Source organism: Schistosoma haematobium, chromosome 1 (genome assembly GCF_000699445.3).
Source record: "Schistosoma haematobium chromosome 1, whole genome shotgun sequence".
Classification (NCBI taxonomy): Eukaryota; Metazoa; Platyhelminthes; class Trematoda; order Strigeidida; family Schistosomatidae; genus Schistosoma; species Schistosoma haematobium.
In genome coordinates, this window is record NC_067196.1 from 87932905 (window position 1) to 87958010 (window position 25106).

The 25106-nt window shown below is 35.7% G+C and overlaps 1 protein-coding gene across 2 annotated transcripts in view; it reads left to right on the top strand.

Annotated features, from left to right (window-relative positions):
* MS3_00002383 (uncharacterized protein) overlaps window positions 1-14875 on the top strand; it is a gene marked incomplete at its 5' end in the record, with an annotated part of 32687 nt that extends 17812 nt beyond the window's left edge. The window contains 4 exons of one of the 2 annotated variants that reach the window (XM_012941828.2): window positions 1225-1324; window positions 4399-4515; window positions 5273-5530; window positions 10249-14875. In XM_012941828.2, the coding sequence (XP_012797282.1) occupies window positions 1225-1324; window positions 4399-4515; window positions 5273-5424 (369 nt within the window). In that variant the 3' untranslated portion in view covers window positions 5425-5530; window positions 10249-14875. Of the gene's footprint in view, window positions 1-1224; window positions 1325-4398; window positions 5060-5272; window positions 5754-10248 lie in introns of those variants that run through there. The other variant, XM_051209955.1, reaches the window with a different exon arrangement.
* Window positions 14876-25106: the final 10231 nt, after the last annotated feature.

Genomic DNA, 25106 nt, shown 5'->3' on the forward strand with positions numbered 1-25106 from the left:
TGTCATTATGACAATCTTATTCATGTTGGTTCCTTCTAATGAGTTAATTGTAATTGAATATATAAAGCCTACATACAATTATATGCTAATATTTCAATCCTACAGGAAATCATTAGCAGCCAGAACAACTCAGTAGTAACTTCTATAGTTGTAACACCAAGTGAGTTAGTTTCGAAATCCACCGAGTGGATGAGTACTAACTAAAGGGAGTCAGGTATATAGTTACCTGTTGATTACATCTAACTATCTAACATACAGAAGAATGCATTAAAATATTTCGTGTTTAACATTTGGAAAAATGTACCGTATACAACAGGAAATCTGCATTATTATTTCATGCTTACGTATTTCTGTGGAAGAATTTAAAAGATGATAAACATTTTCAGTGAAAATAAAAAAATGTTCCTTTTGAATAAACTCATTTCTGAAGGTAGTATTAGTCATGAATTGATGTCAGCTAGAAATATTTAAAAGGCCAATGACACAGTGGGGAGTGGCTTTTCTATTTCAGTTTAGGTCTTACATGCAGCCTTCACCCACAGATCTACCAGAAATTGTGAACTGAGAACCTTTGATTTTTGTAATGGAGGCATTGTCTTTAAACAAGAGGAATCTGACGGTTTATAGTTTAAACAATAATCAATTTGTCAAATAATGAAAATACTATACTTAGAATCGATAAAACGAAGTAACCATACTTCATTTAAAACTGAATTATTTTATTTCTCTTTTAATTGTAAACCCATTGGACAAGCTGGAGGTCATCGTAACTATTGGTTTAGCGGAGAACACTAGTGTTTTAAAGTGATGGGTGACGGGTTTGAACCATAGACCGTAACATTGAAATCCATGTACATCTGACTAATATATCCCAAATAGAAAGTAGTGCTTGTCAGAAAGAATACACAAATAAATCTATATTTGTTTCTCAGCTTATCGATTATTAACGTGATTAAATAAGAGATTAATCCATCTTTACATCAATCTATACAATTTTTATTAGGTAATTAAGTAGATTTTGAACATATAGAATGTTACTAACCAATTGCAATGTACTATGGATTTTCTTAAGAAAAAAAAAACTTGAACTCTACATTCTCAATCCTTTTGAATACTTAACAGTATATTGTTTGGTCACAACACATTTCATATTGATTCATACCATAATATAATATAGTGTTTTCATTCTGTACTTCTTTTTTTTTTTGAAAAAAAAATCGATAGGATCTTTTTATCTTATTGGATTTACTTGGTGCAAAACAACCTCACATACCAAAGTATCCATATGAGGATAAAGGAAGTTTTAATATGCTCATTGAATTGGGTAAGGCATCCATAATGTTATTATTGTTTATTGTGGATAACAACTTTCGTTCTATTTTAAATGAATAATTTCACAATGTCAGTATGGATAGAGGTTGTGGAGATTGTTGAATTTTTCATTGAGATCACGATCATTGAAAACCTGGAAGCAATAAACGGTTGTTTAGTCTTAGTTTCACAATTATCGAACGCTAAATCTACAAGAAAAAAAAATCATAGTTATATGGTTCTGAGTCAACTATATATGAAGTAATCTACCTTGAATAAGGCAGGACTAAACTCTCTAGTGAAACAATCGCTAAGATCTTTATGAATACATAATTTTCTGTTTCAAATTTTATTTAAGTAATTATCAGTAGTAAAAAAATCATTTTGTATTTCATAATTTATTCTGTTAATACTCTATGCCCTTAATTAACTGAAGTTGCAAATGTGGATCATTGAACTTCAATTCCTTATTATGTCAGTGATATTATATTCACCATGAGACAAGTATCCTTGATTCAAACCCCATTCAACCTTGTTATGTTAAGCAGTCGCGTAATTTCTCTTGATTTCACATGACTATATGTAGCTAAATGTCGGGTACATAAACCTGTACTCAGTAAATAAGTTACATTATTACTATCGTCATTACTTTGATCTTTTCGGAGGTCGCTGAAGAATCTCAATTTGGAAAAAAGTAGTTGCTTTATTGTTCTCTGATTTTCTATTATTCTTTAACTGAGTTTAATCTCTAGTGAAAAATACCATTAGGATAAACCACTGAGTTAACAACTTTTTCATAATTATAAGAGTTCAGTTCGTAACAGATTTTATGATATAATAATGAACAATGTATAAAATAGTGCAATGACGAAAAATGAATGAGTTAATTGATAAAATCGATTAATTAACACATAATTATAGAGATCTACTCCGACTATATTAAAGGTAATGTTAATAATCATTTTAATGATTAATTAGTAAAATGAATATTGGATTTCGTATAATTTATGAACACATAAAAATGTTTTGTTTTATACAACTCACTGAACAAGTACAAGTTTATGTACATAAGTTTGAGCTACACTTTATTTTAGTATGAGATGGATTGTGAGGATAAAGGTTAAGTTATGGGAGAAAGATAGGGAAAAGCGGAATATTTAGAAGTGATTACTTACTTACTTACTTACTTACTTACTTACGCCCGTTACTCCCAATGTAGCATAGGCCGCCGACCAGCATTCTCCAACCCACTCTATCCTGGGCCTCCTTTTCTAGTTCTATCCAATTCTTCTTTATTCTTCTCATGTCTATCTGTCTCCATTTTTCGGCGTCATGTGTTCTTTGGTCTTCCTCTTTTCCTTTGACCTTGATGATTCCGTGTGAGGGTTTGCATTGTGACACAGTCGGGTGCTTTCCTCATTGTGTGTCCTATCCACTTCCAGCGCTTCTTTCTGATTTCTTCCTCCACTGGAAGCTGGTTTGTTCTCTCCCACAATAGGTTGTTGCTGATAGTGTCTGGCCAATGGATACGAAGTATTTGGCGTAGACAACTGTTAGTAAGTGATAAAAGGATTTAGTTGTGTACAACGTGGTCTCAGGTACTGTTAGAGGTGTGGAGGTGGTTGTCGACTCTCATCCGTCCTCACCGTCAAAGGATATTACTTCTTAAGAGACTTGAAAAGGAAACTAGATTAGTAGTGGTTGTAGTGACCTCTAAGCGTGACTCCAGATCTCAAAGGACAATTTTTTTGAGACTGATTACATATGGTGTTTTCATTCGTAGTTCTTGACGTCTTAGCTCCATAATCTACAGGCATTTTCATTAAAAACCGTAATCCATGGGTTAAGGTGATGTGTACTTTTGTCAAGGAGGACGTTTTCTAAACCCCTTCTATTGTGGAATGATGGCATCATTGCAGGCGTTGATTGTTTGAGGGAAACGACTTGCTAGTATCACACCAATAGAATCAGCAGTTCTACTTCACTCTCAATCTTAGATTGCTACTATTAATAATCCGAACTTAATGAGTATGATGGCTAGTTAAACTACCCGAATGCCCAGACTGAAGTAAATGAAGTGAGGTTCAAACTTGTAACTTTTAATTCGAAATCCGATCATTTTAGCCACTATAACTAATGTACGAAACCACGTGAAATTTCTCTCATTGTAACTATTTAGTAAATTAACTGGTAGCTTCCTCTTGCATGTTTATCTTGTTTATGGAATTTTACTAACTCTTGAGAATGTAAACTAGAATAGTTTTTACATTTATTGATTAACCACCAGACAAGAAGTTCATTTAGTGAGATAAAAATGATTTCACACAAAATGGATTTAATATCATATATATAAGCTTTTCTTCAATTCAATAATAAATATATTTTCGTGATAGCTCAATGAGTAGAAAATTGTATTTCTGACGTTTCATGACTTAATGTAAGCCACCGAGATAAAATTAACATAAGTTTAAATAGTTCCTTTGTACTATTTAAACTTGTGTTGATTATATGCTATGTTTGAAGAGATTACGAGTTCACTTAACCTGAGAACAGAACGAAAATTTTGTGACACAAAGACCAATAAGCTAGTTATTCCGACGCGTCCCAGCCCCTCTAACTAGAGAGAGAAGTCCAAGTTTGGAAGAGGGAAATGTATTCGACAAGCGGCCAAAAGCACGAACAACAACAACAGGCACAAATCAAGCGTATATATACAGCATAAAATTGTCCTTGGGAAGCGTTACAAAATAGCATACTAAAAGATACAATAAACTAATAGCGTTTAAGATCCTATCAAGTGGGAAATATGACATAAAGATGAAAATGAGATCTTTTGGCACGAAAACACGAAATTCAAATCTTTGAAATAGAATTACGAAAGTAAAGTATTTACCAAGTGAGTTCTAATGATCTAACATCCCCGGTTATTTACTTTGAAAAAGTCTTAGAATGTCAGAAATACAATTCTCTACTCATTGCGGCATCACGAAAACTTTCTACCAATGCTCGATTTATTTGAAACCATCAAGTTCAGCCTTGTCATTGATTCCTACATTCTCTTTAATTCGTTTTGTTTGTATTTAATAGAAAAGAGAATGAGATCGTTTAATCTGTTGAAATCATCAGGTGAAAATAATCAACCTTATTTTGGTCATGGTGTTCGATACCACATTGAAGATGATCATATACCATTTGTAGAAAAAGGTTAGTTACGTTGGCTGCTTGTTATGACTGATGGCCGCTGACTTAATTCCCGTGACAAAAACAAGTCAGAATTTGTTTTAACAACAATAACCTTGAGTTCTTATTGGTCCACGATTCTCCAGCTTGGGTTTAGAATTGATCTCATATCGGCGCTCTTTATTTTGCTCTATATCGAAAATCTCAAAATTGCGTTTATTCATACCTTCTTTCTATTTCTTGTTCCCAATCCATTATCTTAATGTCTTTGTCACAATGAATTTTGACTCTTTTTGTCTCGTTGTAGTGATTTACTGTGAGACGTTCAACCAATGCACAGGCTCTTTGTTACTTATCACTGAATACTACTTAGAAACATGAGTCGGACCGAATAACAGTTTCAAAATTGAGCAGTAATGTAGTTCAAACCACTTTATACTACACCTTACCTTTCGATAAACAGAAATGCTTTTCACCTGCACTAGAGATGATGATGATGATGATGATGGAATTCATCCCTGTTAGAGGGATTCCCGAAAGCGTCCTCAACGCGATTTATGAAAACTATGTGAGTAGTCGAAATTCTTAGATAGTGATCGAATTCCAAATCAAAAAGTTTCTCATAATCTTTCCCAACTATACCACTGTTTTAGTAACTAATTTTGAATATATCTGATATCTAAAGAGACATCGATAGCTCTGAAAATAGTGACATTAACATGCAAAATAATTAGATGTAAATTAAGGTGTCAAACATTTTTCTTCTATATTCTTAATATAGGTGTCCCTGTACTACATTTAATTCCATCACCATTTCCAAAAGTTTGGCATACAATAGCTGACAATGCTACAATTATAGACTGGGATACATCGGTTGATTTATTGTTTCTTATAAAATTATTTGTCAGAAATTATCTACACATTCTATTATGATATATATATATAAGGTGTGGATTCTATGTATTTCATTCATAACTGTACCAAATTTGGTGTATAATAGACTGAATGAGTTTTTTTCAATGGCTTGTATGGTCAAAGAGTAAGTGTTATTACACATAACTATATAAATAGACTTCCATATTTATTTATTTATTTATTTCCTTACACTATTAAGGATATGTTTTGTTTTCAATTTACTCTTTTTATTCTAAATTTTATACATTTATTCATTGTTTAAATGAATGAATTTATAATTTACATTAAAAGGTTGATTAGTACAATCTAAAATAATATACTTACAAATACATGATAATAAATTACTAGGTTCAGTGTATTATAATAAACTTATTTCATTATTATCAGAAGGATATTGTTTGTGGATATTATAGTAATTTCAATGGTTGAGATCATGAGTTAATTGAAGCTAGACCACCACCATAGAAAACTTGGAAGCATTGGCTGGCCGTTTCGTTCTATTGTAGGAGTTGCAATGGGCTCTCTATTGGGTCCTCTCTTAGCTGATTGTTTCATGGCTAATCTAGAAAATTCGGTACTTCGACCAATAATTAAGAGATTTCATTTATATAAGAGATATATGGATGATACTTTCATTATTTGTCAAGAAGACATGGACTTCAATGAAATCTTGGATATTTTCAATAATTGTCACCCATCAATTCAATTTACCTTAGATGCAGAGGCAAACCATGAGTTTTATTTTCTTGATGTCCGTTTTAAAAAAATGCCTGACGGTTTTTTACAGGGGTCTATGTACAGAAAATCTACTTGGAATGGACAATACACGAACTTCCATAGTTGGGTTCCATTAAGTAGAAAAAGGAACTTAATTCACTCTTTATTCTCGAGGATCAAGCGAATCTGTTCCAATGATACAACAGATGGGGAACTATTTCATCTTCGACAGACCCTCATCAAAAATGGTTATCCACCGAGATTCGTTGATAGCAACTTGACACCCAGACTTCATGACAAAGCATCGACAATAGAGAAGAAAATTCTATTTATGAATATGGAATTTAAAGGAGACACGGCTGTTGAAATCCTAAATAAACGGATTTCGAAATCATTGAATAAAACTTTTACGCAGCTAAGCTCCGAATGGTTTTCTCTAACCGACCTACCATTCTGGGAGGTGTTAAGGACAAACTTCTGCTTTGGGCCACATCAATGAGCATATATAAATTTACTTGCTCATGTGGGGCAAGTTACATAGGCCGCACAAAGAGATCATTATCCAAACGCATCTCGGAACATTATCCGGCCTGGCTCTTAAAAGGGGGACGTAAAACAATCACTAGTTCGATACAGGAGCACCTAACTGTGGACACATCGCTCCAAAGGACTCTTCATTTAATACAGTCTACAGAGTCAAAGAAAAACTGGATCGAAAGGGGTTCGAATCAATATTTTATGCACCGCAGAGGCATTGGCAATCCACAAACTCAAGCCTGAACTTTGGGTGCAGAAACGATGTGTCCAACCTCTTATCCTTCCTTGGCCCTAACTCCCTTAATGGGTATTGTTATGACCTTGATGTCTGGCTTTTCTATCAAGTGGCTTATCGACCAATCAAAATACGACTTATACAATCTTCACACTATGCCAAACCAATGACGTTCAACCGGTATCAGCAGTTTAGCGTCCTTATTGGTCCTATGTCCTCCTAGCCCTTCCACTTGAATCCAGAACACAATACCAGCTTCTGTAATATGAATCGAATCGTTTATTTCATACATACTCGGTTTATATATCAATCAGACAGATCACAACGTACCATAAAATAGAAAATAACATGTGTACACAAATAAGCCAAAAGGTGGCTGTGAACGCGGGAGGTGGTAATTAATAGACTGAACATAGATTAAGAACCGTAAATCGTTTAATAATAAATTACAGGTCAAACTAAAGCTAATAATAAGGGGAATATAAATACACATAATGTAATCATTGAATAATTATACAGTGAGAATATTTATAGAATATTAGTCTATTAACAGCCCTCAGAAGTTACCTGTAACTTAATCTTCACTGGGTTATAACAGGTATGTTTCTGTGTTGGTGGTTTTTTAGTTGTCTTTGTCGTTTTTCTGAACTTTTATTTAATTATTATCGATATTTTCTTTTAAATTACTATTTCGCACTTTAAACTCTAATCATTTATTATTATTACCTTATACAAGTTTTCTTGGTTATCATTCAGTTTATTATTCTGACCTTTGTTGTATGTCGTCTTTCTTCATATCTGTCAATTGGACTATTATCTGACCCTTAGACATTAACACCGTTGGATGGAGGCTCAGTGGTCTAGAGGTTAAGCGCTCTCGCGCGAGACTGACAGGTCCTGGTTTGGAATCTCACGAGGTGTGATCATGAATGCTCACTACAGAGGAGTATGAAACGGCCGTCCAGTGCTTCCAGGTTTTCCATAGTGATCTAACATTGATTCATTCATGGTATCAATCTAAATATGAAATAATTTGTCTAAAATCAATCTGTATGTGAGTTGTGATCAAGAAATCGACTGATTATGGTTTTAGATAAACTTATATGGAGTGAATTTATAAAACTGGTGAGGTAATTAATCATTAAGATGAACAAAGTAATTTCTATAACAATTAGTATGAAAGTAAAGATGAAGCCCATGTTAAATGAACAGTAATCAGATCTTCTAAGTTAATCAGCGTCAACACTGACAGCTGGATAACCAACTGGCTATGTTCCTACCTCTCTGGAAGGGAACAGTACACTGTGTTTGGAGGAAAGAGTTCAGAGTCTCTACTGTCACATGAAGGTGTACCACAAGGAGCTGTTCTTTCACCTCTTCTATTCTCTTTTTTTCCGCATGACCTGCCATCTTCCACAGAAAACACTTTTGTGAAGTATGCGGATGATCTCACTGTATGTATGCCTATCTCTTCCTCTTAACATCCCATAGAAATGAATGAGTTTTTGTCTCGTATTGATTGTTGGTCTGTTGGTAATGGTCTCATACTTAATCCGTCTAAATGTCAAGCTGTTAACTTTGCCATGAGACATGAAAAGAATCTAAACATCATTTTGAGATCCCATAATGCTTATGCCATTGGAGGCTCTTTGATAAACACAGTGTCGAAGGTCAATTATCTTGGTGTCACCTTTTCCTCTGATCTGTCTTGGTCTTCCCACGTTTTATCGTTATCGAAGAAGGTTTTCCGTCTGACCTACTACATAAAGAGATTGCATGCTCTTGGAATTACTCGTCATTCACTCTTACAATTTGTCAATTCTCGCATATTACCTATTATTCTTTACTGTTCTCCATCATTTTTTCCCGAGCTTTTGAGAAAAGACTTTGCTGTATTGCAGAGGGTGCTGAAGGCACTTAGCAAGATGTGTGGTGAATCTTTCGAGGTCATAATTAATATGGTTGTGGATAGACATCTAAAATCATGCAAACTCCTGGCAAGTGTTATTTTATCAGATACTAATCATCCCCTTCACTCTTATCTTGCTCCTTGTATATCTTCTGGTAGAACGAGACGTAATCACATTAAAATCCATGCACTTAAGAAAAAGTATAAAAGTTCTATAATACCTTACCTAGCAAATATACTCTGTGACGAACAGGTTGTTAGAGTTAACCTAATCAATAACCTGCATTCTTAACATGTCTCTAATTTTAAAAAAGTTTGTACAGTTATTTTTTGGTTTTTTTTTTAAAATTTTTTATATATATATATTTTTTTAAAACCTTTTTGTATTTGCTACTGCCTTTTTGTTTGTTGTTCAGTAAGTAACTTGTTGAAATACCCTGTGCTGAGAATTCTATATTGTACCAAAATATAATATTGAATAAAGCCATTAATAATAATAATAATAATAATAATAATAATAATAAAATATGGGATTGTAATTATAATAAAAGAATTGAATGAAGTTTTGTTCTCTGAGCTGGATAGTTAAGTCGTGGGGCTTTCATTGTTATTCTGAACGACATCATCAGCACAAGCTTCAGATAGAATTGAAGTGTTTGAATTTCTCTATATATGGCTCACAACTTGTTTTGTATATCTCGATGTTGATTGGTTATTTTTAATTATCAATCGTCTAGCACAACCTTCATTGAAACTTTAAGGTTAATCCCACTAGCAATTACTTTGTTAACGTCCATCAAATAAGTGTGTGTTATTTTCATTTCATAACTACGCCCATTTAACTATTTACATAAAAATTATATTGAAACTCACTGGAAAGAATATTCTAACATAAATATAGATGATTTCTAAACTGATAATTTAATCCACAATCGAAGATAAAACAACTAACTTCAAATGTTTCTTAATTTTCAGTGATTGTCCAGTTGATTTTGTCCCTCGATGAAAATAATCTCTTTAATAAAGTCTATCATATTTTTATGATTGTACAGCTATGGAGATGCAATCATTGAAAAAAATGTATCTGCCTATTATTCTGAACTCTACAATCTAGAAAGTCTTTGTATTTAAGGTAACTAATAATAGCGTCTCAAACTGCGAAGCTGGTTGACACTGGTTTGAACCCCATTAGGAACACGATTACCCTTGCTGATGAGCGTTTACAAGCTCTAAACTTAGTTTCAGGCTTTCTTGATGACTTCGTGTAACTACTCAACATTAAAAACATAATGCACACATATCAAGTCACTTAAGCTAACGACCATATCAGAAATTAATGAGTAGAATTCAATTAACACTAAGGCCTAGACAAGCACTACATTGGTTATTACTTAGTAGTCGATTCATATAACTTTTTCAAACTATATTTTACCTTTCCTTACAGACAAAATCTTAGTTATACGTATTCTATTCATTGTTTGAACTTAAAGAAATTAGTCAACATCACACTGATCAGTTATATAATCAATAAGTATTCAGTTTTATAGACATTTGTTTTTCTTTATAACAAGAACCAACATGATACTTATTTTAAATACTGTGTATGTATAATTTGAATGAATAATCTTCGCAAAAGAAGTACTGGTACCGATTTGTGTATGTTTTATTTCATGAATTATCATTCAAACTTGATATTATATGGAATGAATATTAACATACAAGGTTAGCGCTATTTCAAATACTTCTTAGTTTATAGTTAAAGATATGTTACAGTGACCTAGTAGATAACATTACGATTTCTTTAAAGGGAGATTACTTGAGTTCCAGTGTAAGTCAGTACATCAGTACTAAAATACTGAATTACATTCAAATGAGAAATCATAAATAGGACAGAACATGCGTCCCGGATTTTACTTCTAACCGTTATCAAGGATTTTTGTAAGGGAGGTGACTTTGCAAAACCGAAATGGGATTCACTAAGATGAACCTCATGAAAAAGAAGAACAAAAACAATTTAGGTTAGCTGGAAAAGTAAATTTTATTACCTTTTTCAGGAGGAAGTTGATAGTAATAGGCTGAAGTAGAAATTAGTATTTTAAATCAGTGAAATAGAGTATGGGTCAGAGGCAGAAAGTTTTCTACTCCAGATTTTTATCAGAACTTCTGTGTGGTTGGAATAAAATAACTGGACAACCTAAACTGTAGTTAAGCTAATCAGAACAAACTATGTGATCATTTTTCTTTCATTGTTATTTGTAACTGCTTAAATGCGTGTATAGAAAGTGATATTTTTTAACATAGCTGTGAATTGTTCACAGCTATAGGCTAGTCTTTGTCTTATGATATTCTGTAGCCCCATGAAATATAACACAATGAGCAAGTTATATTTCTTGGTGATTTGTGTTTTAACAATGCCAATTCGTTTCAAATATCGCACAAAATTCACTCAGTTATGCCGAAATATATACTCCACTTGAACATACTGACATACTTCTGAGAAACTCCGATACTAATGGAGAATATAAAAAGATATATTCATAATTCAGTTTCAAAGACCTACTTAAAACTTTAGTAGTAAGTCACAATATTAGAGAGAAGTTATCCGCTTACTCATATTGAACTGTGTAAACTTGTTCTCCAGTTTATTGAATATAAATAAATATATTATTAATTCAGAAATAAAGAACTATGCTAGAATAACTACTGTGAACTTCAAATTCTTATGAAAAAAAGGATTTTGAATAAATTAGATTTGATGAATCAGGGTATATTTGACGATATTACTGGTCATTACTTTCTGGTATCTGTATCCTTCACACCAAAGCCATATATTGATGGTAGTGTGTGAGAAGGTACCTAATATGGTTCAACTTAAAGACGACAATATTACTGGCAAATGAGTCTACTTCATCAATTGGAGATTTTTATTTACAAACAAATATACTAATTTACATAGTGGTTATTTGTTGGTAAATGTTACAGTGAATTTATGTAAAAGAACGTTATACAAGGGTATGTTGTCCTAAATCAAATTTAACTGAATTTTTATATGACCGCACGCTTGATCTCTTCCGTAACAATACCATTTTCAAAAAGCAATATCTCACGAAGTCACATACACTTTTGAGAATTGTATCTGATAATTCTCTCGTAATCATTCTTATTGCAATCCTTCCACGAAACTGTTTGTATTTAAACATTTTTGTTTGTGGTCAAATAACCCTCGAAAGAAACGGCTTGTTTAGCTTTAATCGGATCGTGTTAGTTATTGTTGAGGAAAATAGTCAGATTGTTGATGATGGAAGTTAATATATTCACTTAGTTAATTAAGTGTTCTAATTAGATACTATTTCGGAGCATTAACTATTGAACAGTCTATAATATATTATATCAGGTCACAACGTAATTTCCTATGCTTACTCTTCCGTACTCATTACATATTAACTCCATCTCAAGTTTAAGCCACAAGCGAAATCGATGATTCTTTTAACTCATAAAAGTATTGTTGTTCATAAGTTTGAATGATTCAACTCTAAGTCACACACTAAAATCAACGACAATGAAGTGTTGTTCGTAATCACTTAAGTTCTTTAATATTTAAACACGATTAAAGAGTTACCTCCTTCTAGAGTCTAATCTTACATTTAATAATACTAGGAATAAATATCAATGACTGTTCATTCTTCACTTTGTTACTAATCTAGCGTAATCTGAAACTGAGTGCCTTTCAGAAGTAAATACCATTTAGCACTTATCAGATTAATGAGTTTATCATTGACTTAACCAAACAGCTTGAAACTGTTTATTATAAAGCTGGCATCAGAGCAACTTATTTCCCCTAATTTTCGGTGGATTTAGTTCAGGTTTATTTTCAGGTCTAACACAGCCTGACATTATGTGTCTAACCAATAAAGTTCTTTTCGTTTTTTATAGTGATTTTTACTTGGAATGAGAATATGTCTAATAATCCCAGAATAATTTAATTGATTGCAACCATTTTAACAAAATGAGACAAATTTAATTACCGAACAAAGGAAAGAAAGATGAAATTATTTAGTTATTCTCTTTCAATTCAAACAATCAAAAATTTTAAAACATAACAATATTCTGCAATTATTTTGAAGTATCCGGATGAATAGTAGAAAGAAAGACATCTGATTCATTAGTTTATCATTGAGCTGCACATTAACGAGAGAGATGTCAGGCTTCATCGTATGTATAGATCAAAGTTTCATCTAATACCTAGTAGGAATACATACAAACCGACTAGACGATAAACTCCAGGATTCACATATACAGTAATAAGTTAACAACTTGTAAATATCAATTAGCATTTAATGACATAAAACCTTTGAATAATTTTCAAACAGAGATGAATTTTGTGTATTTCAGGTGTCCTATGATCTTTAAGTTCTATATTCATCATAAAGTTACATTTAAAAAGCTTGAATATCTACATGCTTTATGGAATCTCTTCATATTCTTATCAACAGAATATTCATCGTCATTTTATCTATTCTGCTATTTTTATGTGTATTTACATTACAGTTAACTGTCTTGTTAGGTTCTCTGTTGATAGCTAGTCAAAATGAAATTATTTAGACCAAATATATGGCATCATTAATAATATGAAAGTGAGTAATAGAAATGTCCATAATTTAAAAAACCTTAATAGAATATGTCGATGAAACTATGACAAAACACAATTGGCAAATACATTTCTTATATAATTCTGATATAACGTTAGATGGGGCCATGATTACAAGACAGCAGATGTTCTGTAATTTGCGTTCAAGTATATTCGATTGTCCTCACTTTTGTTCTCGTTCACTACAACAGTAGTTATACACGATAATAATTTAAATATGAAATAATTTATCGTCTCATTTATTGCGCGTTTCACCGTCCTTCTAACCTATTAATTAAGTAAATGCATAGTGAAATTGTTTGACGAATATTGTACAAATACATCACACGTTTAATTTAGATCAAGTTAGTGTTTTCATTTTACTTACAAGGCAATTGTAAGAAAAAGGGAAGGAATGCTTTCAGTGTAGTCTGAATTCCAAAAATCTTTCCAGTGATTATAAGTTTGTTATGAATATGGTCGGTTAAATTCGATTACAAACTGTGAGTTCATGGTAAGATAGAAATCCCTAAATGACCAATTATTTGGTCGTTTACAGACCAGATCACCATACTATGGATCATCGTTGAACAATCATTTGAATGCAACTCCTCTCTACACATTAGCTTCTTTGATTATGAGAAAGTATTTAACAGTGTGGATAAGAGAACATTATGGAAACTTCTTCAGCACTATGTAGTGAGTAGCTGAGAATATTGTCAACATCATTCAGAATTCATACGACGGAGTACACTGAAACTAGTGCATGGACTAAACCTGACAGATGCATTCCAAGTAAGGACCGGAGTCAGACAAGGCTACCTACTCTCCCCCTTCCTCTTTATTCTGGTATTTAGCTAGATTATGAAAACCTCGACAGCCAACGGGAAACACGCAATACAATGAACAGCTTGGGAGCATCTTGATGATTCGCAGTTCACAGATGCCTTGGCACTTCTATCCCATACACATCAACAAATGTAGATGAAGACAGCCAGTGTAGCAGCAACCTCGGCATCAGTAGGCTCCAACATACACAAAGAAAAATTATGATCCTCAAATACAAACTCAGAACACCAACCAACACAATCACACTTGATGGTGAAACTCTGAATGATGTGGAATCTCCCACGTACCTGGGTAGCATCATCGATGAACGTGGAGGATCTGATGCAGACGTAAAGGCAAGGAATAGCAAAGCACGGACAGCATTCCTACAATTGAGGAACATATAGAACTCAGAACGACTGTCAGCCATCATCAAAGTGAGCATTTTAATACGACTATCAAGACAGTTCTACTGTATGTAGAAGAAACTTGGAGAACTACCACGACCATCATCAAGTAGGTACAAGTATTTATAAACGGTTGTCTACACAAGATACTCAATGTTTGTTGACTGGATACCATCAACATTAAACTACTATGGGAAAGAACAGACCAGGCTCCGGCTGAGGAGGAAATTAGGGAAGAAATTGGAAGTGGATAGGATATATATTGAGGAAAGCACCCAACTGCATCACCAATTAAGCCCTCACTTGGAATCCTCAAGGCCAAATGAGAAGAGGAAGACCAAAGAAATGGAGACAGACATGAGGAAAATGAACAAAAATAGGATAGAACTGAAAAGGAAGGCCCATGACAGAGTGGGTTGGAGAATACCGGTCGTCGGCCTATGCTCCATTGGGAGTAACAGGCGTAAGTAAAAACATACATGGATTGTATAGGGGCCCGCTATATAGGGCCATGATTACAAGAGAGCAGATGTATTTTCTAGTCTAAATGTTAATTATTTCATTCAAATTATATAGTATAACGGTTTCTATCACATCCATAAGTAATCCGGCCATTAAATATGTCATTCTAACCTCGTCAGGTATTTTATGACTTTACTGTGTATTTTCTCATATGTAACTTAATCAACTGGATTATTTCCACTTTTGCTTTAGCTTGCCTTATGTTTATATCATTCATACTCTAATTGGTTAACGGTAATTTAAACCCTATTCAGTTTTACATGAAGACAGGTTCACTCATTATTCATAGGGTAGGGACGTTTATTTTCTCAATTCACATCTCTCACCATCTGTCTTCACTAATGAATATATTCCAGAATGCTCTCGTATTCGGATTTCGATATACAATTGTTCCATACGTGTTAAGTCGACAAAATATTTATGACGTTGAGTGGTATACATATTTCATTGACATCATTATCGTTCGACCATTATGGAGTTAAAATCAGGTATTAAATTACTAACAATGACCAGCTAACCAATGAAATTATGACAAGTGAAATAACAGTCGAGAGCAATGCTTAACGACCATCGGTTCAGAATACCATTCTCTCACGCTCCGTCGCCCTTTAGCCAAAACAGAACACACACAGAATGAAGATAACTTCTAACTATACAGTTTTGAAAGATCAACATTGCTTAATATTTCCCTCATCATAGTAAATTCATTCTAACATATATTAATAAGACCACACTTTCCTGTTGAATCTAAGTAATTTAAAAATATATATATGTATGTTTATAAGGAAGTAGTAACATGATACCATAGTGTACAGATATATTCCATATAGAACATATGTGTCATATGTAAAGTTACCATTTTTTATTGTTGTTTTAAACAAAAATAAAGTTATGAAAGAGAAACATCTACTCAAGTTAAGAAAGTCATTGAAATGAAATAATGAACTTAATTTTAAAAATCCTAAAATCGTACTATCTGACTGATGATCAGTCATTCACAGATAATGCGAATTTTTCTCTTTTGCCAATAAATTAGTGTTTTACGAAACCTTATATTTTGAATAATCAGTAACTGATGAATCTAAAACACACTTATCGTAGTAGTTATAGATAATCCTAGCTGGAATGTATCTAAACCCCAATGCTTATGTACGCACTAATACTTCACTACTATCGAAAGGATGAAACGACCGTCCAGTGCTTCCAGGTTCCCCGTGGTGGTCTAGCTTCAATTGACTCATGATCTCAACTATTGATTTTACTACTGTAGTATATGCTACTTATATTGACATAAGTAGTATATGATGTTAGTCGTAAACAGAAGGTCTGGCAACAGAGAGACAAGAGGATCGAACAGTAAAGAATGGAAACAGGATGCAATTTGTATGAAAATGCAAGAACAACGAAGTCTGAGCCATTTTGAGACAATTGGTGGACATTTTGCAAATTAAGTATTTACTTTATGATTGTTAGATTTTATTAACAAGTCCTGTAATTTGTGTTAAATACATTCGATTGTCCCCATTGGTGTTCTTGTCCACTGCACTACTAATGAAATCACGATCAACGCGTAAATGTGGTGGATCATCGAAGTCTCCATTCAACATGACTACGTGGCAATGAAGACTAGCCTAACTTGACAGTTAGTATTAATAATGAAAAGGTGTCAGTTCTCGAAACTAATAGCCCTTATTGTATTATTTTTAAGTACGTATTTTTACTGTTCCTCAACCAACTGATAGGATTCGTGGCGCATTGCACCCCACTTGAAATATATATATATACTCATTAAATTTTAAGTGTAATATTTTGACAAACCGATTGGTACAAGAATGGTATAAAAATACCAAGAATGAAATGTAGCTAGATACGTATATTTCACATATATTGTTAAACGCAAACAAACGATCAGACTTATTAGATGGATGTATTATGGATATTGACCATTGCTAACAAAGAACATTATTAAAGTTTGACTCAGCTTTTATATAAAATAAATAAGATGAACGGACAAATGCATGCTGAAATGCACATACACATGCGAATAAGGTACAATATGTACGACCGAATAAATATGCATATAAAAAGATATACAATGTGATTCATAAGAATAGCAATAACATACTTAACAGTATGCTTTTTAGTGTTGTATACACGAGTGGATAGAAAAGGAAAAAATAAGAAATGGATAACTGTAGATTGTTGGTATACGAAAACGGAAACTCAGACTTAAATAATACGAACAATAACCTGTTTCCATTAGTAGAAAGATGCTTATATAGCATAGTAATCTTTTCACAACGTCAGTGTCATTTAAATGACCAGTAAATCCGTACGGGGTCAACAACAATTGAGTTTGTTCACCAAAGATTCTCAAACCGTGATCATGATTGTCAAACACGAATAAAGTCAAATCATGTACGCGGTACTCATGACTCAAATATGGTATGAAAATCCCTGCATGATAATCAAGAATAGAGTATTAGAGTGAGTGGTGAGTTTCGACAACTTCGAGCTCTACAGTTATAAATCTGAAATTACTATGTTTCAATGGACAACATTTCCTATTATGTTATCCCTTTGGAATCAGCATCTGCCATCCCGCCACATGGAATGGAACTCAACTACTTTTGGAATCGTTGTTTTAATTGTTGAATTAATAATTATTATTATCCTTATTATCATCATTATTATAGCACTAAGAATAATTATGAATATGAATTTATAATTAGGAATGGGATGAATGTCGTGAGGAGTGCAACTCATTATGAAAGGTAAGGGACGAAATTAGAACAACGAATGAAACAGCATCAATGTGGACCAAGATAAATGCTATGTGGGGGTATTCCAATAAAGTGATAACTTTTGATTGACACGGCTTTACATCAATTATGAAAGGTGATCCTTGCCAAGTTAGATCAGCGAATCCGGTAAACCTACATGCCTATCACGCAGAAAACAGAAACATCGCATGTCATGGAATGACCTCAGATACTTAACTATTAGAAGCCAAAGAGAGCTGACCAACTGTTTCATCCGGGTATGGAACACCTCACCAGTTCACGTCTGAAACCTCAACAAGGACTAAACCGGTTTTGTGGTGAGCACCTGATCGCTTGTACGAACAGCAGGAAGATGTGGTGAATCTCCCTTTCTTTCAAGAGGAATACAGCCATGACCAAATTATTTTATCTACTTTTGATGCTTAGCTGCTGCTGATGTCCACACGATAATCTTATTTCTATTATGCCGACTTGACTGTTTCATATTCAACTGTTACTAACAACCCATTACTTCCCTTAGTTGGTTCTTTGTCTAAGTTATCTTCAACACTAGTATTCTCATCAATCTTAACTACTTTATCTTGCGTATTATCCATCGACTGTGATTTCCGGTTGTTTCAACAAAATTAATCGCAAGCCACCCACCGATTCGTTGAGAAAAGGTCCAACTCTAGATTGATATCTCATATTACCTAACGCTTAGCCCACAAGGATAACAAGCACCCTGGAACATTTTACAGGATTGCAAGCAAGTAATTTTAGGAGGATCACCATAGCTACGGCCCGGACTAACACATCATATACTGCACCTAAGGAAGAATGCCAATCCAATTATGCGCATAACTCTGGACCAATACTCAAATCAAGTATTTGATGTGAAGCATACCAATCTCAGATGCAGCCAGCTGCAGACTAACTGAATGGCTTCCAGTTAACATCAACTGGAGTACACTGTGAACCTTAACACGACTCTAGTTACGCTCACACTCCTACTGGCTCCCCATATTCCACACGACCAATGTCTACGAAAATCCTTGGCTCATCTCTTGCTACCTGGACAGACCCACGCCGCTTGCATACCCCGAGACAACGATCTCGCCAAGGAACTATTGAGAAGTCACCGGAACGAGATGGTCACTGGGAGCCTCGGTAGCAAAACTTGGTCGCCAGGCGTCCCACACAACCGAAGCGGCTTGACGGTAACCTGTGCTCAACCGGCGAACCACACTAAGCTGCATTTCCACACTCGACAACCATCTACGGGGAAACCTTGTCAACCAATTTACGTTGGCAGAAAACCCGTTACCCAACAGTGTAACACTGGGTGTACGCAATTAAACTGGAGGCTGGGGTAGGTGGTAACTAACAAGCATCACCCTCTGTGTAGACAAGCACCCCTACATCCTATCGACTCGGCAGAGCGAATAGGTCACAAGCACGTTGCTCTGAAGACTACTCTCCGGAAGTATGGATAAACGGTCTTGGTTGGTCCATCCCACAACACAGGTCACTTGCGCCGATTACCCAAGTTAACTAAACCCAAATCTGTTCACACACCCGACCATCTCTGACAAGCATTAAGAACTTAGGAAGTTGAAAACCCTGCCCCCACAGTAACTAAGTAAGAACGAAACCAAAGTGACTGATCATATTTATCACACAAACCAAAGGTACATGATGCCTCGTCGGAAATGGACGTCCCCGGACTTTGATTTAACCTAAAATGAAAACATAACACACTTAGTTCTGACAGGTATTTGCAAAATCAGATGAGGAATGTAATCGCGTATCATTCAAGAGGTGTCACATCATTTCATTTACTCACCTTAGACGATCGAGTCGACAGTTTTCAAGTCCTCATCTGAAAATAGAAAAACTTGGTGAGATTGTCAGTAGAGAGGTTAAAATCACAAGATCAATTGAAACACGGAACATCATTTGGTATGCCAAAGAACTCAGCGATATCTTACCATGTTTTTCGCACCCCACTGATGTCTCTCGGGACGATCACAGCAGACGGCGTTCTGAAAAGTGAAAAGACGCGTTAATAGTTCAAGAAATTATCAGTGAAGCTATATCGACTCATGTTTATCATATGAACTATGCGACATCATTAGAATTAATAAACCTTACCTAATCTCGCGAAAGTTGACCACCAACCATTTGGTGCATGCGAAGACCAAGCAACCACCTAAGGTTAATCAAAAAAATCCCAGGTTACGGAACAAGCTTCAGATAGGGGCGTGTGCGGACACGAGTCCAGTAGAATTGTCAACATCATTTTAATACATATAGAAAAGTACTTACGAGATGCATTTATCCAGCCAGTCTTTTCCTCATCATTCACTGAAGATTCTCATGAGTAACTGGGAACTCTTCCCACTATATATTTGACTGGAGGAAACATAGCCCGTATGGTTATCATTTTCTTAGACCCTACAATGAGATAAAACACCGTATAACAATAGACAATCAGGGATAAAGAGTTCGTTTCATAAGCATCAATAGCAGAACTGGAAAACATCATGAATAACATATCATCGGCCACCAAAACCTTACCACAAGTGTCGTGCAACACCAACCACGCTCTACTCTCCGCCCTAGATTGTGCGAAAATAAATAGGCGGAGAAAGTCATATAAACAAGCAACCATGTTTTGTGTTCAATTCTAGTCGTTAAACCTTTTCAAGCAGTTAGCATAAAAGACTAAGTTTTGGTTAGTGACGTCTTGCCTAGCATTTATTTGATCAAAATTCGAGCAGTACATACATTTTTAGTGGGTTTGTCCAACACCTCGAAGTGTCTAGGAAGCCTATTGCTGACACCGAGTACGACAAACGTACTCTGGATAGATTATCCCACTCTATTCATCTCGGACACACTCTTTTCCCCATTTAAGACAATTCAATCCTCATGAAGTCAATTTCTACGAGTGTATGTACATTGGAAGTGATAGCTCTACTGAAGCTCAGTTCTTCAACCTCATTGAACTTACTTACTTACTTACGCCTGTTACTCCTCGTGAAGGAGCATAGGCCGCTCACCAGCATTCGCCATCCGACCCTGTCCTGGGCAATCCTTTCCAGCTCCTTCCAGTTGTCATTTATCCTCTCTACATTTGCTTTTATTTCCCGACGTAATGTGTTCTTTGGCCTTCCTCTTTTCCGCCTTCCTTCAGGATTCCAAGTTAGGGCTTGTCACGTGGTGAAGTTTGACGATTTGCGTAGTGTATGTCCTATCCATTTCCATCGTCTTTTCCTAATTTCCTCTTCAGCTGGAAGCTGGTTTGTTCTCTCCCACAAAAGGTTGTTGCTGATGGTATCCGGCCAATGGATGTTGAGTATCTTGCGTAGACAGCTATTTATAAATACTTGCACCTTCTTGATGATGGTTGTTGTAGCTCTCCAAGTTTCAGCTCCATACAGTAGAACTGCCTTGTCATTCGTATTGAAGATTCTCACTTTGATATTGGTTGAAATTTGTTTTGAGTTCCATATGTTCTTCAACTGTAGGAATGCTGTCTTTTCTTTGCTAATCCTCGCCTTTAAGTCTGCATCTGAACCTCCTTGTTCATCGATTATGCTTCCCAGATATGTGAAGGATTCTACATCTTCCAGAGTTTCGCCATCAAGAGTGATTGGATTGCTGTTCTCCGCTTTGAATTTGAGGACCTTGGTTTTCCACTTGTGTATGCTGAGGCCTACTGATGCAGAGACTGCTGCTACACTGACTGTTTTTATCTGCATTTGTTCTTGTGTAAGCGATAGGAGAGCTAGGTCATCTGCGAAGTCCAAATCGTCTAATTGATTCTGAGCTGTCCATTGTATCCCGCGTTTTCCCTCAAATGTCGAGGTCTTCGTAATCCAGTCGACCACCAGAAGAAAGAGGAAGGGAGAGAGTGGACAGCCTTGTCTGACTCCAGTCCTTGCTTGGAATGCATCTGTCAGCTGTCCTCCATGCACGACCTTGCACTGTAGTCCATCATATGAGTTTCGGATAATGTTGACAATCTTCTTAGGAACTTCGAAGCGTCGAAGTTACCATAACGTCCTCCTGTCTACACTGTCAAATGCCTTTTCATAATCAATGAAGTTGATGTACAGTGACGAGTTCCACTCAACTGATTGTTCGACGATGATCCGTAGTGTCGTAATTTGGTCTGTGCACGACCGATCCTTACGGAATCCAGCTTGTTGATCTCGAAGTTGGACGTCTACCGCATCCTGCATCCGGTTCAGCAACACTCTGTGAAAGACTTTCCCTGGTATTGACAGTAGTGTGATGCCTCTATAGTTTTCACATTTGCTCAGGTCTCCTTTCTTTGGAATCTTGATGAGGTGTCCTTCTTTCCAATCCATTGACACTTGTTCCTCCTCCCAAATCTTTTTGAACAGAAGGTGAAGCATGCTTGTAGTTACTTCGATGTCTGACTTCAGTGCTTCAGCTGGTATGTTGTCAGGTCCTGCTGCTTTCCCGCTCTTGATTTGTCTGATGCCCACTCTGATTTCTTCCGCCGTTGGTGGATTGACATTTATAGGTAGATCTGTGTGTGCTGCTTCGATGTCCGGTGGATTCATTGGAGCCGGCCTATTCAGGAGTTCCTCGAAGTATTCTACCCATCTGTTCCGCTGTTGTTGAATTTCAGTGATTGGCCTGCCTTCTTTGTCCTTGACCGATCTCTCTGGTTTACTGTATTTCCCTGCTAGTTTCTTCGTTGTATCGTAAAGTTGTTTCATATTTCCTTCCCTTGCAGCTTTTTCCACCGTTGTTGCTAGTTCTTCCACGTATTTCTTCTTGTCGGCTCTAATGCTTTTCTTCACTTGCTTGTTTGCTTCTATGTATTCAGCTTGTGTTTGGACTTTCTCTGTTCGTGTTCGGCTGTTGTTAATTGCAGTCTTCTTGTTCTTCTTTTCTTTGATCTTGTCCAGTGTTTCTATAGAGATCCATTTCTTATGATGATGCTTCTTTTGGCCCAGAACCTCTTGACACGTTAAAGTCAATGCTTCTTTGATACCTTTCCAGTTGTCCTCCATAGTAGTTTCTTCTTCCTTCAGTAGATCTTGTAAGGCCTGAAACCTGTTGTTGAGAGCTATCTTGAATTCACTGAGTTTGTCAGTATCTCGAAGGAAGGCTGTTTTGAACCTTTGTAATGCTGTTTGTCCAGTTGTCCAGTTTTTCTTTAGCTTCAGTTTTAAATTGGCCACGACTAGGTGGTGATCTGAAGCTATGTCAGCTCCTCTCCTGCTTCTCACATCTTCCATTGTCTTTTGGAATTTTTGTTGATGCAAATATGATCTATCTGGTTCTCTGTGGTATGGTCCGATGAGATCCATGTAGCATTGTGTATACGTTTGTGTGGAAATATTGTGCCTCCTATGACCGATTCGTTGATTGCACATAGATTTGCAAATCTCTCTCCATTTTGGTTTCTCTCTCCCAGTCAATCCATGTCGTCCTATGATATCTTCATATCCGGTGTTGTCTATCCCGACTTTGGCATTTAGATCTCCCATTAGAATGGTCAGGTCCTTTCTTCGGCACTTCTCTATGATTGATTGCAGCCTCTCATAGAATTGATCTTTAATGTCGTCGTTGCTATCATTAGTGGGTGCATAACATTGGATAATATTCATTAGGATCCCCTCCTTCTTTGTTTTGAATGATGCTTTGATGATTCTGGATCCGTGAGATTTCCATCCTACAAGTGCATTTCGGGCTACTTTGAACAGCATTAGAGCAACTCTCTGAGTGTGTGGAGCATTTTCCTTTTCATGACCGGAGTGTAGCAGCATCTCTCCCGTAGCTAGCCTTTTCTGTTCAGCTTGGGTCCAATGGGTTTCGCTGATTCCCAGTACTGTCAAGTTGCATCTCCTCATTTCCGTTGCTATTTGACTGGTCTTCCCGCTTTCCCACATTGTTCGGACGTTCCATGTACCTATAAAGATTTTTGCTCTGGTTGTTAGAAGGGACATTGGCCTCGTGGCTTCCGAAGGAACTCGGCTTTCACCATGAAGCGTCATAATTCTTCTAAATGAAGACCTTCTAACTCTCAGGGCAGAGTTTAAATGGTTTGAATTATTTTTTCTGGTAGGCGTTTTTAGCTTCATGGTGCTCCTTCACGAGGAGTAACAGGCGTAAGTAAGTAAGTAAGTTCAATGAGGTTGAAGAACTGAGCTTCAGTAGAGCTATCACTTCCAATGTACATACACTCGTAGAAATTGACTTCATGAGGATTGAATTGTCTTAAATGGGGAAAAGAGTGTGTCCGAGATGAATAGAGTGGGATAATCTATCCAGAGTACGTTTGTCGTACTCGGTGTCAGCAATAGGCTTCCTAGACACTTCGAGGTGTTGGACAAACCCACTAAAAATGTATGTACTGCTCGAATTTTGATCAAATAAATGCTAGGCAAGACGTCACTAACCAAAACTTAGTCTTTTATGCTAACTGCTTGAAAAGGTTTAACGACTAGAATTGAACACAAAACATGGTTGCTTGTTTATATGACTTTCTCCGCCTATTTATTTTCGCACAATCTAGGGCGGAGAGTAGAGCGTGGTTGGTGTTGCACGACACTTGTGGTAAGGTTTTGGTGGCCGATGATATGTTATTCATGATGTTTTCCAGTTCTGCTATTGATGCTTATGAAACGAACTCTTTATCCCTGATTGTCTATTGTTATACAGTGTTTTATCTCATTGTAGGGTCTAAGAAAATGATAACCATACGGGCTATGTTTCCTCCAGTCAAATATATAGTGGGAAGAGTTCCCAGTTACTCATGAGAATCTTCAGTGAATGATGAGGAAAAGACTGGCTGGATAAATGCATCTCGTAAGTACTTTTCTATATGTATTAAAATGATGTTGACAATTCTACTGGACTCGTGTCCGCACACGCCCCTATCTGAAGCTTGTTCCGTAACCTGGGATTTTTTTGATTAACCTTAGGTGGTTGCTTGGTCTTCGCATGCACCAAATGGTTGATGGTCAACTTTCGCGAGATTAGGTAAGGTTTATTAATTCTAATGATGTCGCATAGTTCATATGATAAACATGAGTCGATATAGCTTCACTGATAATTTCTTGAACTATTAACGCGTCTTTTCACTTTTCAGAACGCCGTCTGCTGTGAT